Genomic DNA, 21,460 nt, shown 5'->3' with positions numbered 1-21,460 from the left:
AGTGTTTTTATAACAGTATGCATTTTTACTGTTTAACAGTATTGATACTCAAATTAGAATAATAAAAGAGAATAATACAAAAAAATAAAGTGAAACAAACCATCAAATTACAGTAATTAAACCATTTGGGGAATTTATTAAAAACAAATGTCCAAAATCATATTAGCCCTAAAACAGGATTCAGTTTCTTTATGAAAATTAAAATATTTCTTTAGAATTAATTTATTTATTTATTTATTTTTTATTGAGGATTACTCATTTTAAAAAGCAATTAATTTTAAGGCAATTAAAATGTCATCTTCTAGGAGTTGATTTTAGTTTTCTAATGCATGTGAGTCTATAAAGAAAAATCAAATTTATAATCCTTCTCTCCATGTTAATGTTGAAAACAAATTATACATGACATCATTAGCAGGAATTAGGGAAATAATTAATAAAGTCCTAATCAACATGCAAGTTTGTAAAGACATTCACGTTTATTCATTTTGGCAGATGTTTTTTTTTTTATTTTTTTATCCAAAGCGACTTACAAATGAGAAGATAAAGAGAAATCAGACCAATTAAAATAGGCAAATATTTGAAATAGAGTACATATAAAACACCTTTTATTCATAAAAAGATTAAAAGCAGTCCCATACGACATATACACGTGTCTTTTCAAACAAAAATCAACTGCAGGAAACTGATGTGTGCAGTACCTGAACGGAAATATATAAAACGTGTTTGTTATTAAAGGCTGTCTATATGTAGCTCCCTGCACTCTTTTCCTAGTGCTCAGAAGCTTTTCCCTGGATTGGGCAGTGTATGTGACTTTCTTTCTCTGGACACAAATGTAATGATATGGAGCCTAAATATGCACTAAAAAGCTGGTCACAGAGAGTTGACCGTGTAAAACCATACAATCTTCAGGATCCTCGAGATTATTAGTCTTCTTCCCCCTCTGACTCAGACTCTGTGGGAGAGAATTAAGAAATAATGTGATTGAGATTTACATTTTGTATGGCAGAGCTTATTTTTTTATCTAATATAATTCCTCACCTTCCTCCGCATTCTGAAGCCACTCCACAAATTTCTTCATTTGCTCCAAAAATACACTCTTTCCTTTGGCAGCATGGGCGTCTTTGTACCATTTCAAAATGGCCTCCTCACTAAGGACATCAGCTATGGAATGAGAAAGAGACACCATATCTTACATTACATGCCAATAATATATCATTGAATCACTGATCACGTAGGACATGGGTACCTTTGTAGAAGAGCACCACTATTTTGGAGAAGGATTTCATGAAGTGGATGTTGTCATAGCAGTACTCCTGAATCTTGAGCAGTAAGACCAGCTCTGATTGGCCCTGAGTACTGAACACAGCCAGGAGAGGTGCATAGTGCTATAGGAGAAACAATAATGAATATGTTAATATTATATTATTATAATACAGCTCTGTATTTAAAAGTAGTCCACATACATGCAGTAATCATATTATTAATAATAATAATAATAATAATAATAATAATAATAATAATAAATATATATATATATATATATATATATATATATATATATATATATAAATATATATATATATATATATATATACACACACACACACACACACACACATATACACACACACTATATAGCAAATCTCAACTGCTTTACTGATATATTATATATACACATATAAGCTTTATCTGTATATCCTACAGTATACTTGCATAGGACAATATATAGCATATCTCAATTATTATTGTAGCATATTATTTTCACTGTTAATGATATTATAAACATGAACATCATATATTTTTTTCAAACTATGTATATTGTGAAATGTGCTATACAAACAAATTTGCCTTTACTTGAATTTGACTTTTTTGCATGGGTCATTTTAAAATATTACACTAATTTTACACAATAAATAATAATAATCATAACCTGTCTTCGATGTAGTGATCAGAAATTAAATGTATAACAAATAAAATTCATAAAAAAAATATATACACGATGTTTGTAAATAAAAACAGTTGGTGTCAATCACTAACCTTGCGTACGCAAATTTGAATACAAATGATATTATTCACGAATAAATCATGATTCAGTAAATCAACTTTTGTTAAAAAAAATTTTATTCTCAATTTACAAAAAATATAAAAAAAAAATTAAAAAAAAAAAAAAAATATATATATATATATATGAAAAACTTAAACCACATGTTTATATGGAGATGATTTGGGTGTTTTTTATGCAAATTATTTAAAAAAAAAACTTTTGCCATGCGGTAGCTCATTAAAAATGAGGTTAAGAACAAATGCATGGGCATATGCACATGCTATGAATTACGCAGAAATTTCTCCTCCGCATATAAATATGAATAACTCACACAATTATTAGCGAATGAGACCCATTGAATTCAGACAGACAAAGTGACTGGAGTAGCTCTACACTGAATGAATTCTATGTCTGCACAAACTTAAGTTGACATATTTCTTGATGCAATTACTAAAAAGGTAGAGTATAGCTACAAAACTCATACTCATATTTAAATGATAATTTAATTGCAATATGTGTATAGATATGAGCATTACAAATAGCAGTGTGGCATTAGAAAGTCTGTGTGCTGATACTGTGCCTTCAGGTGTTTGAGGGCCTGCTCGGTGACCAGCTCCTCTTTCTTGTTCCATTCAACATCATTCATGAGGCAGGTCCAGAGTAAGCCAATCACAGCCTGTTCCTGAAGATCATTCTTTTTCATTTCCTCTTTCACATACACCACGATCTGAACACAATTCACAACAGAACAAATAGAACTTTTTAAAGAAGACCTATTACACTTTTTTTTACATTTCCAACTTTCTTTAATGTGTAATGTTGCCGTTTGAGCATGAAAAAGTTTTGCAGAGTTACAAAGCACAAAGTCCACTCCAAAGGGAGTTATTCTCTATATCAGTAAGCCCCGTTTCGGAGCTTCCCCAAATGCTTCGATTGTAGATTTTTGTATATTTTTTTCAGTGGAGTTTTCTTCTGGGAACATATGCATCACAATGTTCCTCATTGAAATAATTATAGGCATTTACAAAAAAAGGGGTGAGGCCTGGTTGAGTTTTTTTAGTAATATGTTGGAACTCAAAGTTATGCTAAGGTGCATGATATTTCCAAAATATGCTCCAAGCGGTTGACCAATCACAACACACAGGTCCAGCTGACCAATCAGAGCACATTGTGCTTTTTTAAAGGGGCTTCATAGAGACAAGAACTAAACAGGGGTGCATTTCCCATACAATGACGTAGCTCGCTGATTAACTATCATAGTATGATGCATCTTTGAATAAACTAACCAACTACTCAACTAGTCATGACTGTTTCCCAAAAATGTAGTAACATGGTCGCACCAGAGTCGTTTGCATTGGTTCAACAATATAGGACAGTAGTTTATGATCCCACGCACAGGTGGAGGAGTAGTAACTTCTTCAAATTAATCTATTTTAGATCTCCGAGATGCTGCTGTAATGCTCTTGTGCCCAAGATCTATTAAAGTCCACATGTGATACTAACAAGAAATTATGCTTCTAACCACAGGTTGAGAGCTGTAGCTTGAACTACATAAATGTTTGCTGGAACTATGGTTTCGGGAAACACTGAATTGTTGAACTATGCTGGCAATGACAGAACTTGGGACCATAGTTAGCTAATGATGAATTTGGAAAACGCACCCTAGAGCGTTACTGACAGACTGGGAAGAGAGGTGCTGCAACAATGTAAAATTTGTAAAAAAAATAGGGGTGTAACGATTTATCGCAGTACGATATTTCGCGATGCAAAAATGTTACGATATGCATTGTAGAGTGATGGCGATGCTTTTACGATATGACGGCAGTCTAATCTTATTGGTTGAGCTGCCGACGTGACCTACTGTGCAAGGTGGCAGTGAGAGAAGCCGGTTGTCACCACGTATAAATGGTGTGTCCCAATTGTTTCGGGCACACATTGAATCTTGCAAGCAGGTTTAAACGTTTCTGGCGTCAGTCTCTTGCTTGGGCGCGTGAGAAAAGTCGTGGCTTTCCTTTACCGCAGTGCCACAGCAACAGCTGTGCTCACAGAAAAGCAAAAGACGCTTGCGATGCTTTGCTTTAAGAAGTTCTGTGGGGCCGTTCACATATTGCGTCTTTTCCGCGTGCAAGGCAGTTATTTCAAATGTAACCACGCGGCAGGCGTGCTCATAATGGGATCATTATGCGGTGCGTTTTCCAGGCGCATCGAGATGAACAATTCTCAAATTTTCAGAATGCTGCAAGCGCACCGCAGGTCATGTGACAAGAATCAACCGATCAGCTATGGCCTTTCCATAACAAAACATCAAAAGCTCAGCCAAACAGCTGATCATAGCTGTACAGGGTGTTTTTTTATATCGTATATCGCATAGTAAAGCTAATGCAAGGGTTAGAAATCATTTATCCTTTGCAGAAACTTCCTGATCCTCTCGGAGGGCTCAGTTCATGGTTGCATAGCAACGACCGACGCCACGGGAGCGCAAGCGCTTTGGAAAGAAGAAGCGATGCGGCTGCACTTTCCACATGTTTTTAGACACGATGTGTGAAAAGCCCCTATTCATAAGTTCATGTTAAATTTAACATTCTTTTTCAGAGACAGACAGACCTATTCAGCTGTTAATTTGAATACAGAAGGTTTTTATTAAACCTTGAAATGTGATCTTGTATGTACAAGGAAAATTATTAAAATTTGTTAATGTTTTTTGAATAAATCTTGATTGAATTTCAGTTTCATTTTGTTCAAAATATCGTGATACGCATCGTATCGTGAACTCCGACCAAAAAACTAAAATCAGGACTTTGTAAAAGGGCATAATATAGCCTATTAATTATTATTATTTTTTTTTTGGACGATAAGAGATTTTGGTTGCCCCTTGATGTGCAATTAATATCTGGGTCCTGAAGCCAATGCAGTTGAGAAGCACTGATCTTTAATGTTTAATGTGTGTGAATGTGAGGAGCAGGACACCTCTCTGATGGGACACTGTTGCGACAGGCGCTCCTGCAGCTCTTTCTGAAGTTCCTTGCGTGTGCCCAGAGACTGCTGGACGCGCAGGAAGTCTGACAGCTCTTTCAAACCTGCCTCGGTAAAGTACTTTGTGAAGTGCTCCACATTCTGCTTATTGGCAGGGAAGAGTTCCTGGAGTCAGAGCAGATTACACAATCAAATTAATTACAGGAGGAACTAGAGGGAACCTTTAACTTTCTAAGACTCAAAGGTGAAGCGTGTCATTATTCCAATGTTAAAATACTTTCTCATTTTCCAGCTTGAGGTTAGTGATCAAGAAAACACGTTTGAAAACCGTTGTTGTTTTTAATATTCTGTTTGGTGACACAGAAATTACACACTCCACCTTTAAGCATCAGCACTTTGGGAAACAAAAATGATTTTAAACTGTGATAATATTTCGGAATATTACCGTTTACTATAATTCGGATCAAATAAATGCAGCCTTGGTGAACATAAAACACTTCTGTCAAAAACATAAAAAAAAAATCTTAATGCCCCCAAACTTTTGAAAGGTAGTTAGTGTGTGTTTGTGTGTGAGAGTGTGTGTGTGTGTTTACTACCTGTGATTGAATATCAAAACCTTTGTTTTACAGAAATCTGCATGGATTTTTTTGTTATACTGTGGGCATCAAGGTCATGAGTGAGTTTAGAGGTGTTAAGACACAAGTGATGAACATCTCCATGGAAACAATTTATCTGCATAATGGTTCATTATCTCCTCATAATTTTCAGAGGTTAATGAATTCAGTATCAAAACTAATGAGAGAAAACAAAGATGAGCAGCAAGCATCATACCAGAAGTTTCTTATCCAGGTTGGCTTTTCTAAGGGCAGATGTCACAGCATTGGCATCCTTCTCTGCTATCCAAGCTTTAAACATCTTCACCGCAAAAGAGGCTGATATTCCTACAAAGCAGAGAGTGGGGGAAAAGCACATCAATTTCTTAAATAGTCACATGAATTCACTACTTATGCAAATCAATTCCCAATTCTCTTTAAGAGGAAGAAGACAAAACAAAAGAAACAAACCTTCTTTGACAAGGTTATCGCTGAAGAGGCTGGTGAGGATAGGTGGTGGCAGTGTGCCGTTGGCCAACAAGATGCCTGTTAGCATGGCTAGTTTGGTCTGCTCAGACTCAGTAAACGCCTTCAGGAAGAGAAGAAGCTATGCAGGGATAAGAAATATGGATCAGCTTATTTGGCCTGCAGCAACACCATTTAATTAATATTAAATTACACTGGCATCATGTTTGTTTGTCCTGCAGTGGTACATTTTTCACATGCGAGACATCCTCAACAGTAAAACGCATTATTGACAATAGTTACCTTTTTGATTTCCTCTTCAAAGGTCTTCTCCAGATATTTGTACCTTCTGATAAGTTTATTGAACACCTGTATATAGACATAACCATCCATTAGTAATAACTGTATTTGAAGCATTCATTTAAAACATTTTTTAGGGCTGCCCTCAACTAAATCGTACATTTAAGCGATTAGTCGACTGAAACAAAATGATTATGAATGGGTCGTAAAAAAAACAGTAAGGAGACAGTCTAAACATTTTAAAGGTGCCATTGAATGTTTTTTTACAAGATGTAATATAAGTCTAAGGTGTCCCCTGAATGTGTCTGTGAAGTTTCAGCTCAAAATACCCCCTAGATTTTTTTTTATTAATTTTTTTAACTGCCTATTTTGGGGCATCATTAACTATGCACCGATTCAGGCTGCGGCCCCTTTAAATTGCGTGCTCCCTGCCCATCGAGCTCGCGACTCTAGAATACAGTGCATTTACAAAGTTCACACAGCTAATATAACCCTTAAATGGATCTTTACAAGATGTTCGTCATGTATGCTGCATGCACGCTTTGGGTCATGTGAGTATAGTATTTATTTGAACGAGTTTGATAGTACTCCGTGGCTAAAGCTAACATTACACACTGTTGGAGAGATTTATAAAGAATGAATTTGTGTTTATAAATTATACAGACTGCAAGTGTTTAAAAATGAAAATAGCGACAGCTCTTGTCTCCGTGAATACAGTAATAAACTATGGTAACTTTAACCAACAGTGGCCTACATTAGCAACATGCTAACGAACCATTTAGAAAGACAATTTACAAATATCACTAAAAATATTATGATATCATGGATCATGTCAGTTATTATTGCTCCATCTGCCATTTTTTGCTGTTGTTATTGCTTGCTTACCTAGTCTGATGATTCAGCTGTGCACAGATCCAGACGTCCTGCCCTTGTCTAATGCTTGAACATGAGCTGGCATATGCAAATATTGGGGGCGTACACCCCGTGACAGTCGTTACGTAACAGTCAGTGTTATGTTGAGATTCGCCTGTTCTTCGGCGGTCTTTTAAACAAATGACATTTATATAAGAAGGAGGAAACAATGGAGTTCGAAACTCAATGTATGTCATTTCCATGTACTAAACTCTTGATATTCAACTATGCCAAGGTAAATTACATTTTTAATTCTAGGGCAATCCTTTAATAATTTATTGATAAACTATTTTTTTTTTTGCTTTTTCAGCTGCAGAGATATAGTTGACGATGCTGACTGTGAGGTATGTATAAGATTTGGTTTCTGTTTTGAAAGGCTCAAGTTCACAGAGACAGACAGCAGAAAGCGCATCCTGTTTGTTCTCATTTTACGTTTTGTTGTTATTGTGAGTGCACACAAATAAAATTAGTCCCTTTACGTTTCGAATGATGGATTACTCTTATCTGTATTTCAAGTTAAATGCAAATGATTGCACCGACGCCTCCATGTCATGCAGTAAGCGCACTACTATTCAGATTTTTTTTTTCTGCAACTAACCGACTAATACAATTTTGGTCAACTAAGCCTCTTCTTGTCGACTAATGGTTAATCAACTATTAGGGGCTGGATGCTGAAAACAAGAACATACTTTCAAACTCACAGTGGCTGATGATGGAGAGACATTGTAATCCAACGGATTATTTTGAAATGACACAGTTTAAGTGGCATACTGGTTCTACCAAGGGGATTTGGAGACTAAGTACATCTAATGCAATTTTGAAACAGGATTCCCCCATCTCCCTGCCGCCTTGGTTTCAGCTGCTCATTTTTCATATACAAATATGGGGAAAAAAGCATCTAAATGCAAACAGTGAAGAGAGGTGTTCACCTGAGCATAGCTGCGTACAGCAGTGTGGTTTTCCTCTGTCTTGAACACACAGTGCTCCGTCACCTTGGTCTTGTCCACGTCATCAATGCGCGTTCCCCCGGGAGCTGAGAGAGGGAAAGTGAGGTTACAGGTTAATGCTGTAAATCCTTTGAGAGCACTGTGCTATCATTGTTAACCCCTACTGAGAAAATATCACTGCCAACTGCACACTTATAATTGAGATAGCAAACAGTTATGCAACAAAAATGCCAGAATGCATCATTCAACCTGTATCATGCTACATTTGCAATGTTTACAGTTTTTTTTCATTATGTATAATGTACATTATACTGTACAGATTTATTTATAAAAGGGAGTGATGTATTGAAGATCAAGTTCAAGAAGCATTAGCCTCTGTAATACAGAGTTGGATGCATTTAAAATCATTTAATCGAATTAGGAAAGAAATTGAATCACAACATTGCTTCCACTCCAAAATAGGACATGGTTTCTCAATGTGTTCTGCACACAAAACAATGCAATGCCTTATGGTCTAATCCTCAGGTGTCCGGGTTAATACCACACAATAGTCAACTTCAGATCCCCTTGAGAGATTTGCTACGGATTACAGTGTTGATCCACTGATTGTTCAATGTACCATATATCTTACCATATTAAAAAGTACACTAAACAGGTTCTTCTCTAGAGCAACAAATGGGACATGATGGAAAATAAACCGTTTTGTGTTCGCTCGCAAAACTTTTGCCTTCTCCCAAGAAACTTGGCTTTTAAAAGCACTGAAATTATATTTTTCCTTTTGCGTCCTGTCTTGCAAATGAAAAGTTCTCTGAAAAACGCAAAAGCTTTGCAAGTGATTAATTATTCAAATGAAAGGATTAAGGATTAAATATTCATATGAAATCAAAGTACAATAATGTTTTCTTTTTTTCTTATTATTTTATTTGATGCCAGATTCAGCCAACACTGGCTAATTTTCATCCATAGTCCTTGTCAGGTTCCCCTGTAGTCAATTTTATTTTAAAACTCATCTTTGATCACCAAAATGACATATTTACATGTTTTTTTCCTGTGAAAAAAATTTCTTCATGCCTTAAAATAGCTTGAAAGTAAATCTATGAATATACTGATTAGTCCCGCCTCCACTCACTCGCACAAGCTCAGAGATCCACTCGGTCAACTTACTGAGGTAAACGCTGCACTATGGTATCGCTTTTTACAACGTCAGACACATAACGGTAATTAATATATGTTGCTAATGTTACACGACTCCCTTGCTTCATAGCGGTCATAGTTAATGACATGCTAAAGCCTGCCGGCATGTTGTCATGATTGGTTACCAGGTAGTTTGTGACGCAAGTGATGAGACATTTCTGAGTAGACAGGACATTAAAAAAAGTTGGTTGGTGTAAAGTTCATCATTTCATTCTTCAGGAATTGACTGGAATATGTAAAAAGTTCTTTAGGACAGAGGTTTAAGAGGAGTGGTTGAAAAATGAATGAATAATGTGCACAAATGAACTGTTATTCATGATGAGACCAGAAACATGCATTAAGAAAGTAAAGTAAACAGTCAATTTTCATTTCATGTCAACTTGAAAGTAGTACAATTATGACACATATTATCACACATGCATAATATATCCCACTCTATTTTCACAGGGTTCAGGGAAATCAGTCTTTGTTATGGACTTATAAGGGCAAAGATCACCTTAAGGAAGTCCAGTGATGCTTAACAGAGGATTTGGTCTTAATCTCTATTTTACCAGAGTTAAAGGCAGCCTTCTGCTCATCAGGGCTCTATACTGTACCGAATCTGACTGCTGACTGGACACCTGACCAGGCTGTTCTCCTTCCTCTCTCATGCGCTCTCACTGCTCTGTGGGCCTATATAGAGCCAGAGTAAACCTTTTAGCTGTAATTGGGTTGACAGAGACAGTCCCTTCCTGGAGACATCCATGTCAGCATCTGAAACTGAAGTAATTCTACAAGGACTGAATGGAATATATGTAGTGTGTAAGAGGAAGAAAGTAAACGCGCTGAAATGAAGCTCTTCTCGCAAAGAGGATTTCCCTAGCTAATGTTCAGCAGTTCAAGGCTACAGCTACGTCAAGCTGTACTGTACATATAGAAGGGTTATTATAATTAACTGAAACTTAAAGGTGCCCTAGAACATTCTTTCACAAGATGTAAAATAACTCTAAGGTGTCCCCTGAATGTGTCTGTGAAGTTTCAGCTCAAAATACCACATAGATTTTTTTTAATATTTTTTTTTTAACTGCCTATTTTGGGGCATCATTAACTATGCACCGATTCAGGCTGTGGCCCCTTTAAATCTTGTGCATATTAATGATCCCGACTGTTCTTCGTAGGTCTTTTAGACAAATGAGATTTACATAAGGAGGAGGAAGCAATGGAGTTATTCAACTATGCCAAGGTAAATGCCAATTTTTGATTCTAGGGCACCTTTAAACTAAAATTTTTGTTGCTTTAAAAGGTGACCTATTATGCCCCTTTTGACAAGACATAATATAATTCTCTGGTGTCCCCAGAATGTATCTGTGAAGTTTCAGCTCAAAATACCCCACAGATCATTTATTATAGCTTGGCAAATTTGCCCCAATTAGGGTGTGAGCAAAATCAAGCTGTTTTTGTGGGTATGTTGCTTTAAATGCAAATGAGCTTGTGCTCCCCCGCCCCAAAGCTTGTTCGTCATTCCAATACACTGAGGCATACATAATACAGAAGCTAACACGGAAAATATAACTCGCAAAATGGATCATTAAACTGTTCTTGATGCACATAGGTATCGGCATGTATTTTGTGGATGTTTGCTAAAATGCGATTCTGAATGTTTTTGATAGGGTGATGCACAGCTAACGTGGTTAAAGCTACACACTGTTGGAGAGACTCAATAATAATGAAGATGCATTTATGAATTATACAGACTACACATGTTTTTGGGTTAAAAATTAAAATAAAGAAATGGCTCTGGTCTCCGAAAAAGAAACAATGGTAACTTTAGCCACATTTAACAATAAATTAGCAACGTGCTAACTAAACACATTCAGGAAGACAATTTGCAAAAATCACGAAATAAATATATATGAAATTGGATCAGATGTGATCCATCTTTGCGACTCAATTTCTGTGCAAATCCTGTGTTTTACCAATGATCGTATGAAGCATTCAAGTGTTAATGACTTAAGTTACACATACTGGTATATGAATTTATCTGGACACATTCCCTTCATAAATAAAATTACACCACTGCATCCTTAGTGGCTCAGATGCTCAGTAGTATGTTTGCTATTATAGCTGTTAACAGATCAGTGATAATGTTTACATAGCGGAGACATATCACAAGCTCGGGGACACAATGCGAAAACAATGGTGGAGCCTTGGGTGGAAACATACAGATTCAGGGGGCGGTAATATTATAATAAGATCCCCTTCCTACGTCACAAGGAGAGTGAAATTAGAACGGATCGATTTTTTACATGCTTATAGAAAAAGGCTTCCCAAAACAAAGTTACTGGGTTGTCCTTTTTCACATTTTCTGTGCTGGTAGTTGCACCAGAGACACGATTATAGCACTTAAACACGGGAAAAGTCAGATTTTCATGATATGACCATTTCCATGATATTAAATAAAATAAACGTTAATGGAAATAAAATTACATTTATACTTAACTAGCTGTCAGTAAGAGCACAGTAGGCTCTCAGAAAGGAGAGGTTCAAAGAGAACAAATCTTCAAACAAATGGACTCTTTGAGAAATGTGGTGATGTACAATGTATATTATGAGAAAATTAAAGTGTTTTTTGACCTTGGATGCATGTAAACCTATTGTAGGAGACCTCCAAAACAAAATTAAGAACCTTTAAAATGGCATAATAGGGGCACTTTAAAGTTAAATTGCTATAACCTAATTATGTGCTGTCTGATCTGCCAGTATATGTGCTTCACAACCCCTTACATGCATTCAATTCTAACACATATTCAACCTCGAAAAAAATCCTATAATATGCCTTCATGCTGTTCTCTACACTGACTTCCCATATCTGCTCGAACCAAATTCAACACTCTGCTTCTGTCCCACAGAGAAGCCGCCCACTCACTCTCTCAGCCTGCTTATGTGCAAAAGATCTGAAGATTTCCAACTGGCTCTGACAGCTCCAAGGAGACAACTAAGACAGGGTAAAATCATGTTGTGTATTCCCTGCTGTCCTCATCTTTAACCATCAATGGGATTTGTAAGTTGATGGGCTGGAGGTACTTCACTAAACACTTTGATCCAAAGAAGAGCTGCTGCAAGTGTTGAAGCAACAGCCTGCTGTCACAGGGGAGTGAGCTAATGACCTCTTATTCTGGTAATCCGCTAAAGACAGCTGTGTCTTTGCATGAGCTAACAGCACAAAGGAAGGCTCAGTCGGACCTAGACTCTACAAGTGCAATGTTCTGTCCTTTACGACTGCTGCTTTTCAAATTATAAAATACTACACCAGTGCCATCTTGGGTAAAAGACAAGGCATCAATGGTCTTTTATGTCAAATGTAACACATAAGTTATGTCAATGCGTACAATATGCACAATTGCGTACATAATAGGGAAAAAAACTGTGTACATCGGACAACAACAACAGGCTAATGGATATTCTCAGAATCTGTATGATGAGTAATGAGCTTCCAAGACTTGGTATAACAGGTGTAATTCAATTGGATTTTTATTTTTATTGGCCATTCTTTGTAGAAATACATCATAGAATTATATCATAAGGATGTTTCAATGGGCCCTGGGTATTATCAGAGACATTAAACAGTAAGAGATGGACCATTTGAAGAAAAATCAATAGAAATAAATGGAGCATAATATGTCCAATTGAGCCAAAATCTTCATTAACCGACAGCAGCTTCAATGTAAATATGCGCTAGCTGGACACCTTTAACCAGTGCACTTGCATCACACATCTTTTGCACCGCCTCGCACATGACACGGCATTTGAGTCATGCATAGAACACAAAACTGATGGGAGTGGCTCCGGTGGAGAATAGTGACTGGATCTAAAGCCTTCGGATGACACACAGCTCATATCTCCCTCGCTGAAAGCTACAAAAACTGAAACCACACACACACACAACCACTTAGCATAGCTGCTCTCTCGCACTGTATGATGTGACAGACAACTAGTTGTCCATTCTGGTTCTGTTCACACAGTGCAAATTTTCAGAGAATGCGGTTGCGAGTCCTGAAAATTCATGGGTGTGAATTCGGTTATAGAATGCGGTTGTCACTCCCATAATTAACCTTACTGTGAGTGAACATAACCGTATTAAGGACTGACAACTGTATTCTGCTGCTGTGTGAACGTGGCCTTAGTAAAAAGAGCCTAAAAGTCATGATGTAGTTTAAAGTCATGATAAAGTGGAAGCAGAAACAGATCTTTTCTTCCATGTTGCAGTGTTGTATTACACAAGACCAGACGAGTTCAAGACCATATTTTTGTCCAAGATCATATAACTAGTGAAGACAAGCTCTTTCAAATCAGAATCCTAATGCTCCTAAAAATATGGCCTTTGTCTGGTCTCAAGTACTACAACACTGTCGTACTGTGATACATCCAAGTGAAACGGAGTTTCAAAAAAGAAAAAGCGTAGGATGGGGACTTGATGTTTCAGTGGAAGATTGAGACATTTTGATTACATATTTTTTTATAATATACACACAGATAAATCATTTAGAAAACTTTAATTTCATGCCAACTTTAAAATACTCTGAAGTGCATTAAGCTAGACCAGCCTGAAAAAGTCTGCTCTTTAGCATGATATGAACTAAAGAAACAAATGATTGCCAGATTTTATTGTGTAATTTTATGTGTAATCATGACAGTTTAGGAGATTATTAAATGCATCTCTGTACTAAGAGAAAATAAAATAGTATTCTTAAAATCATGAGAAAGCATCTGTAAGGAGGCATCACCAAAGTCAAATTGGATCTACAAAATATCCATGCAATATTAAAGTCGGCATGAAACAGTTCTTGACAGTTCAGTTCAGTGATAGTCTTTTCTTCCCTATTGTGACGTATGGCTGAGTGAAACAATATGATGCACAAGCTTTTGGACCTTCTCACCAAGCATGCTCCCAGCGATGAGGATGTCAAAAAGGGTGTCGGCATAGCGGCGGTAGTCTAGTCTCGACCCATTGACATCCAGAAACTTGGCTACAGCATCAAGATCACCACCTGCTTCGTTGAGGCCTTGAACAATTGTGTCTCGGAAAACCGTAGGCTCAAACTTCTCCTTTTCATCTGGAAAAGAGAAAACACAAGAAAGTCAGGTTTTCCAGAGCACAGCAGAGATTCAGAATTCACAGTAGCCACTTAGAGATATAGAATATAATGCTTTAAATGATTTTGAGTTGATCCTTCATTTGTATCCGTCATTATAGAATACTTGATAGCGAAGCAGGTGGTCACACAGAAATATGCAAGCCGCAGTTATACCTACCATTATGTAAATGAGTTCCCTCGCCTCGCTGCTGGCTAGGAATTCTGATTATAGCACACACTAAAGAACATGTTGAGTGTCTTCCTGTGAGATCTCACATTTGAAGAGCTAGTCACACCTACAACGCAAGCGAGTGAAGCATAACACTAATGCCCTGTTGAAAACGCCCTCACATTTGTCACAGTCAAAAGCTAATGTTCCTAAGCTGTCTGTAATGTCTAACGGTGTTCACCTTTAACCCAAATCATACACCTACAGGAAGATTCAATTTAGAATCGTATGGCAAAAATGGTACTATTTCTTTCTATGATTTTTTTTATTTATTTAAGATTTAAAAACGGAAAAAATTTGTTTTAATCATACACTACCATTCAAAAGTTTGGGGTCAGTAAGATTTTTTTTTTTTTTTAATTAACCCAATACTTTTATTCAGCATGGATGCATTAAATTGATCAAAATAACAGTAAAGACCTTTATAATGTTACAAAATATTTCTATTTCAAATAAATTTTGTTTTTAACTTTTAATGCTGTCAAATCGATCAAAATTAATTTGCATCTAACATAATATATATATATATATATATATATATATATATATATATATATATATATATATATATATATATATATATATATATATATATATATATATATATATATATATATATATATATATATATATATATATATATATATATATATATATATATATATATATATATATATATATATATATATATATATATATATATATATATATATATATATATATATATATATATATATATATATATATATATATATATATATATATATATATATATTAATATATTATATATATATATATATATATATATATATATTAATATATTATATATATATATATATATATATATATATATATATATAAAAGTTTGAACTAATTGTTATATACTAGCATATTGCATATAAAAATTAGTTCAAAACTTTGACCTGTGAAGGGCAGTAATACACTTAGCAGTGTCTACACTGACAGAATTCTAATAAAAGAAGAAGAGAGCTAGTTCAAGATGAGCATTTATGGTTAAAACTAATATAATTTTCTATTTTTTCAGAAAATGAGCGATGGTTTCACTAGATAAGACCCTTATTTCTCATCTGGGATGTGTATAACAATTTGAAGCTGCACTGAAACTAATTTTGACCTTCAACTGTTTGGTGCCCATTGAAGTCCACAATATGGAAAAAAATCCTGGAATGTTTTCATCAAGAACTTTAATTTCTTTTTGAGTGAATAAAAAAGACATGGACATCTTGGATGGCATGGTGGTGAGTAAATTATCAGGAAAAGTGGACTTATCCTTTAAAAAAAAAAAAAAAAAAAAAAAAAAAAAGAATATCTTACCAACCCCAAACTTTTAAACAGTAATGTATTTTAAGTTTACAGTTTTTTACAGACGCTAGGACACATTTCTCAATACTTAGGTCACTTTTGCAAAACTCTTCACACAGTGAGCACAACAGAAGTCTATGTGGGCTAAACTGAGGATCAATTATCATTGCTTTGGCACAAAATGCATTCAATGACTACATCTCTCAAATTTCATGAATTCTTTTCTCACTCAGACACAACAACTGCCAAAACTCTTTGTACGTACAGGCCAATTTGCACATGCTTACATACTGTTTTCAAAACTGTTAAACTTATGTTCAAAACAATAACATAATACAAAACTGAATAAGACAGCAATTTGCTACATTCCTACAGTAATATTTTAATGAAATATATTTTAAATCTGAAAATGAAATGCTATAAAAACAATTGAATTGTATCTGTATCAGTGGATGGTGTGTATACAAATTCTTGTATTTTGGAATTATAAAAAATTATAAAAAATAAATAAACGACATAAAATATTGATGAATTCTGCATCATGTCTGATTCATTCCAGTAACATATATTGCAGTGAATTATAAACAGAGATGTGTCCTTGTTTTACACAAGAAAACATTGTATAATGCTACATGTTGTTAGTGTTTTTTAGGTCATTGTTTTGTGGGTGACAAAGTGTGTTTGTCGGCTGTCAACCTTTGCTAGTGTTCTGGAAGAATGAGTTGATTTGAGACCTGAATAAAGTGTTTTGGTAGTTGTAGTGCATTTTGAGTGTGAAATGAACTGCTTTGCCAAGCTGAAAGTTGGTTAGGAGAACTGTGTGAAGAGTTTTGCAAAAGTGACCTAAGTATTGAGAAATGTGTCCTAGCGTCTGTAAAAAACTGTAAATGTCTGAAACCGATATGAACCAATTTTTATTGTTTTATATAGCCTTTTTGCCACAATAAAAACAAAATGAACAGTACACCACAACAATAAAAAATGCTAATAATAATAAAAATATTCCTATGATTTTGTGAATGGCAATTTGTTAATTTGTGTGACCGAAATTGCAGGACTAAAATAAAGATATTTTTACACGAGTCCTTTTAAAAAGGACTCAAGTGTGAAAAGAGCAAAATGGCAGAGGGTCTGCACTGGTCCCAGTATTGTGCAAGACACGAAATAAACAGTAGCACACAAACAAGCTATTAATGGAACATGAATTGAGACCCTCACCACTGCATTGCTGAGTGAGTGTCTGCAACATGTGTGTGCATTTCTACAGTGTGTGTGTGTGTGGGGGGGTGTGTGTTTCTATATATGTGTACGAATATTTAAAAAAAAAATCATAGTACACCTGTCCCACAGACTTGTATTGTAAGCACATAACTGACAACATGTTTTTGTTTGTTATAATAAGTTCCAATTATTTTCTGTGGTAATCAACATCATTCCACTTGTATTTGACCTGGAATACTACAAATAAAGTGAAATAATGGTAAAAAAGGGCTTTGTATAAGATAGATAAAGAAGATCTTTTATAATACCCACAATTAATTTCTATGAGATAGAATATGAAATATTGGGATAAAGTGACTCACCCCTTTTCCTGGTCTTAAACCGCTGGCCTGTAAGCACTGGCTTCTGTTGCTTACCGGTATTCATAAAAGTCCTTCAAAAACAGGAAGACATAAAATACATACAAATCAACAACAAAAACACAGATGACCCATTTTGTGTGCTATGACAAATCCATTATTGAAAAAGCCAGATGCCCCACAAGACAAAACAATGAAACAACACCTAACACAGTAATCTGTGCTTTATCCAATCTTCCTACACTACTATCATCACACACCTTGTTTATAATAGTGCACCGTACTAGGAGGGAAAAAAAGGTAGTGATCTAAAAGCTCATCAGCTGAGAGGACCTCTCCAGCGCGCACCGAGTGCTCCAGCAGAAAGCGAGTGCTCCGGCAAGCTTTTCGCTGCCCTGTTCTAAATATAGAGGGGCTCATCCCCGACAGTGTAAACTTCAGTCACCCAGGCGTGGGACACGTGTCGTATTACAGCAAGGACATGTCTGATCACAGCTTACAGCCCTGTGTGTGTGTGTGTGTGTGTGTGTGTGTGTGTGTGTGTGTGTGTGTGTGTGTGTGTGTGTGTGTGTGTGTGTGTGTGTGTGTGTGTGTGTGTGTGTGTGTGTGTGTGTGTGTGTGTGTGTGTGTGTACACAAGCAAACATATACACAAACAAAAACCATCATTTTCCATCAGCTGTCTCAACAACTTAATGACATTCAAACTATGCAGGTCTGCAAAACAATGTGGGCTATTAGCTCTGAATCACCACTGCATTACCAGCAAAACCAAACAAAAAAAAATTATTTGATGTCCATTAGATCCAACTGGAAGAGCCAGTTATGACATTTTAATTAAACATTTGATTAAAATGTAAAACTAAAAATAAATAAAAACGTGCATGGATGAATTGTACGTATACGTATAACCTGCATTTATTTTGTTTTTTGATGTATTGAACATTGTTATTGCAATTAGCAAATTCTGCTGATATGAATATTTCACCATGGTATAGTTACCAAGGTACCACGTTTAGAATTGTGAAAAAATTATTTGTGATGGATATAATATAATATAATATTATATTAACAATGGACAAAAGGTGTTTTTGTTTGTTTGTTTGTTTTTGCCCTTACTCGCTGACCTCCTGAAGGCCGCTGTGTAATTCGCACCCTGACTAAAACACGTTGAGGGAAGTATTTCAATATCCCTATAAATGCATATTAAAATGCAGAATCGAATCGCATTGAATTTTAATGTGAATCGTCTCGAATCGAATCGTTCTGAATTTGCAAAAATCATTTTTGAATCAAATCGAACGCCTTTGAATCGTGAATCGAATTGAATCGCTGTCTACCCAAAGATTCACAGCCCTAATAATTATTAAACTGATTTAACTTAGTATTAGTTAAATAAATCTAATTGTAAACACATTAGAGTAATTAGGTTAAATTTTGATATTCAGTTTAAAACAAAACAAAAAAAAAAGATCTTTTCATAAACTACCATTCAAAAGTTTGGGGTCAGTTTTTTTTTTTTTTTTGAAAGAAAGAAAGAAATGAATACTTATTCAGCAAGGATGCATTAAATTGATTACAGGTGACAGTAAAGACTAATTACAAAAATGTTACAATATTTCAAATAAATGCTGTTTGTTTGAACTTTATATTCATCAAAAAATCCTAAAAATAAATCTATCATTGTTTCCACAAAAATATTAAGCAGCACAACTGTATTTATTGATACTAAGATATATTTCTTGAGCACCAAATCAGCATATTAAATAAATATGAAAATAAAATACAGCCATTGGTAGTAAAATACACTTAAAAAAAAAAAAAAAAAATTTTTTTTTTTTACCGACCCCAAACTTTTGAATGGTGGTGTAAATGTATTAGTGTCTTACACTAAATAAAAAAAGGCAGCCAGAAATGAGTCTTCACACCAAAGTTGCTGCTTTTGAACAATGTGTATTTTATAATCTATGAAAATACATTTAAATAATAGATTTTGTAGATATGAAAGGTTGTGCCAAATTCATACTGCATAAAGAATACCCTTGATTTGTTCTCACAGCTGCAGCTGCATGAACTCACCGTGATTTCTCATTTAAATCAGAACAATTGTTTTTAAACAGCATTGTGCACCACAGCTCACTTTTTTCTAACACTGAGTCCTTTCACGCAGCTCTGAACAATATGTACTCATGTGCAAGTCCCGTGTGATTTATAAATGATATCAACAACCACGCTCACCAGGGATGAGCCCACAAAGGGAGTGATTTAGCTGATTGTCACCCAACCTTAATCCATTTCAAGAGACAACGCAGTTAAACCGCACCTATCAGCTCAAGGAACTCCTCACAGGACCAGTTAGTACCGGTGTCATCGGAAAACTAAAACAATGAGAAACTCTGGAGAAGGAGAGTCAGAAGTCAGAGTCTAGTCTTAATCAGATTACAGTTCCTGAGAAGTGAGTGGGACTTCAGAATCACTCTCCAGTTGATGTATCAGATTCATTCAACCCAGCTCTTTGTTGTTTTTTGTTATTTCGCTAGTTTTCTGTATAGCAAGTGACATTCCTATAAAACAAATTAAACTAAGGCAAACACAAAAATATGTTCTAGCAGACTTGTGTGTGTTGACATGTATCTGAATGTTTATGTTCCATGACACACACTCTTTAGCTAGTGTCGCCGGTCCCAAGTTATAAGTGCTCCAGTGCCAGGAATAACTCAGGCTATGGCATTCCTGGAAGAGAATGCAACCTGGTTTCAAAGTTGGAATGAGGTGCTAGGACAAAGCACAGGATGGAAGCTTTGATAGTATAGAAATATTATATACACTGTAAATATTACTATAAATATTGCGCAATACCAATCAGACCATGAATTGATTCATGGGCATTCGCATTTTAAAAGATGAAAAGATATTTTGTATATTAAATATTTTTTCTTAATAATAATAATATTTAATTTTTATTTAAATATCAAATAAATATTATACATACATATATATAAAACTAGACAACCGAGATTAGAGTCAAGTATTCCAGAAAGCTGTGTTATATAGGCTATAATTACTTTATTATAGTTATTATAAAGCAGGTAACCCCTTCAAAAATATACATCACTGTCTGAGACAATGGCAGAAATACTTATACATGTTTGATGCACTGAAATGATAGAAGTGTTTTGTTGTGCGCTCGTGTCAAGCACAATATAAGTGCACTTATATACACACACACAATATTCAGTGCACTTGTTTCACTGCTACTTAAATGAAACATTACATACAGTACAACAGATTTACCAATGAAGATATACATCCTCGGATAATACAGGCAAGTTCTTAAGAAGTAATTCGACTTCATCAGTAGTTATGCCTCCGTCTGTTTACAAATGTAGCATTTTGCACACGTACTTAACAATTATCTAGTTTTTCAAGACCAGGTTCCCCTTTAAAACCCAAATCTCAGAAGCTCGCTGTTTAGACGAAGCTCGAAGGAGACACGAATTAGACTTATTATATTTAGGCTAATTGAAACATTTTGCATCGTGACATTCCATCATGTGATTGTATTTACCTGTCTGTGATTCTGCCTGCTGGGATGATATCGAGCACCGCTTCGCGCAGTATCTCACGCGACAGTTTGAGCAAGCAAGTTAAGTACAGCTGGACTGATCTATTCCTCCACAGGGGTAGATAGCACGACGAAATGAAATACTAATGCAATTAATAATCAAAATATTTTTAATTAAAAAGTAAAGACATTAATTTTTAATTAATTTTTGAATAATATAGA

At 35.2% G+C, this 21,460-nt stretch overlaps 1 protein-coding gene across 1 annotated transcript; it reads right to left on the bottom strand.

Moving 5' to 3' along the window:
* Nucleotides 1-188: 188 nt before the first annotated feature.
* Nucleotides 189-21,291, bottom strand: bzw2 (basic leucine zipper and W2 domains 2). The gene is made up of 12 exons (XM_067410873.1): nt 21,242-21,291; nt 17,678-17,748; nt 14,345-14,521; nt 8,217-8,320; nt 6,379-6,444; nt 6,082-6,217; nt 5,849-5,958; nt 5,012-5,182; nt 2,625-2,771; nt 1,247-1,385; nt 1,039-1,161; nt 189-952 (listed from the first exon to the last, which is right to left on the bottom strand). The coding sequence occupies exons 2-12, from the start codon at nt 17,739-17,741 to the stop codon at nt 924-926; spliced, it is 1,266 nt and encodes a 421-aa protein (XP_067266974.1). The 5' UTR covers nt 17,742-17,748; nt 21,242-21,291; the 3' UTR covers nt 189-923.
* Between the last annotated feature and the right edge of the window lie 169 nt (nt 21,292-21,460).

Source organism: Chanodichthys erythropterus, chromosome 15 (assembly GCF_024489055.1).
Source record: "Chanodichthys erythropterus isolate Z2021 chromosome 15, ASM2448905v1, whole genome shotgun sequence".
In the NCBI taxonomy this organism is placed as follows: Eukaryota; Metazoa; Chordata; class Actinopteri; order Cypriniformes; family Xenocyprididae; genus Chanodichthys; species Chanodichthys erythropterus.
Note: the sequence above shows the minus strand (reverse complement) of the source record. Positions and strands in the feature narration are given on the sequence as shown.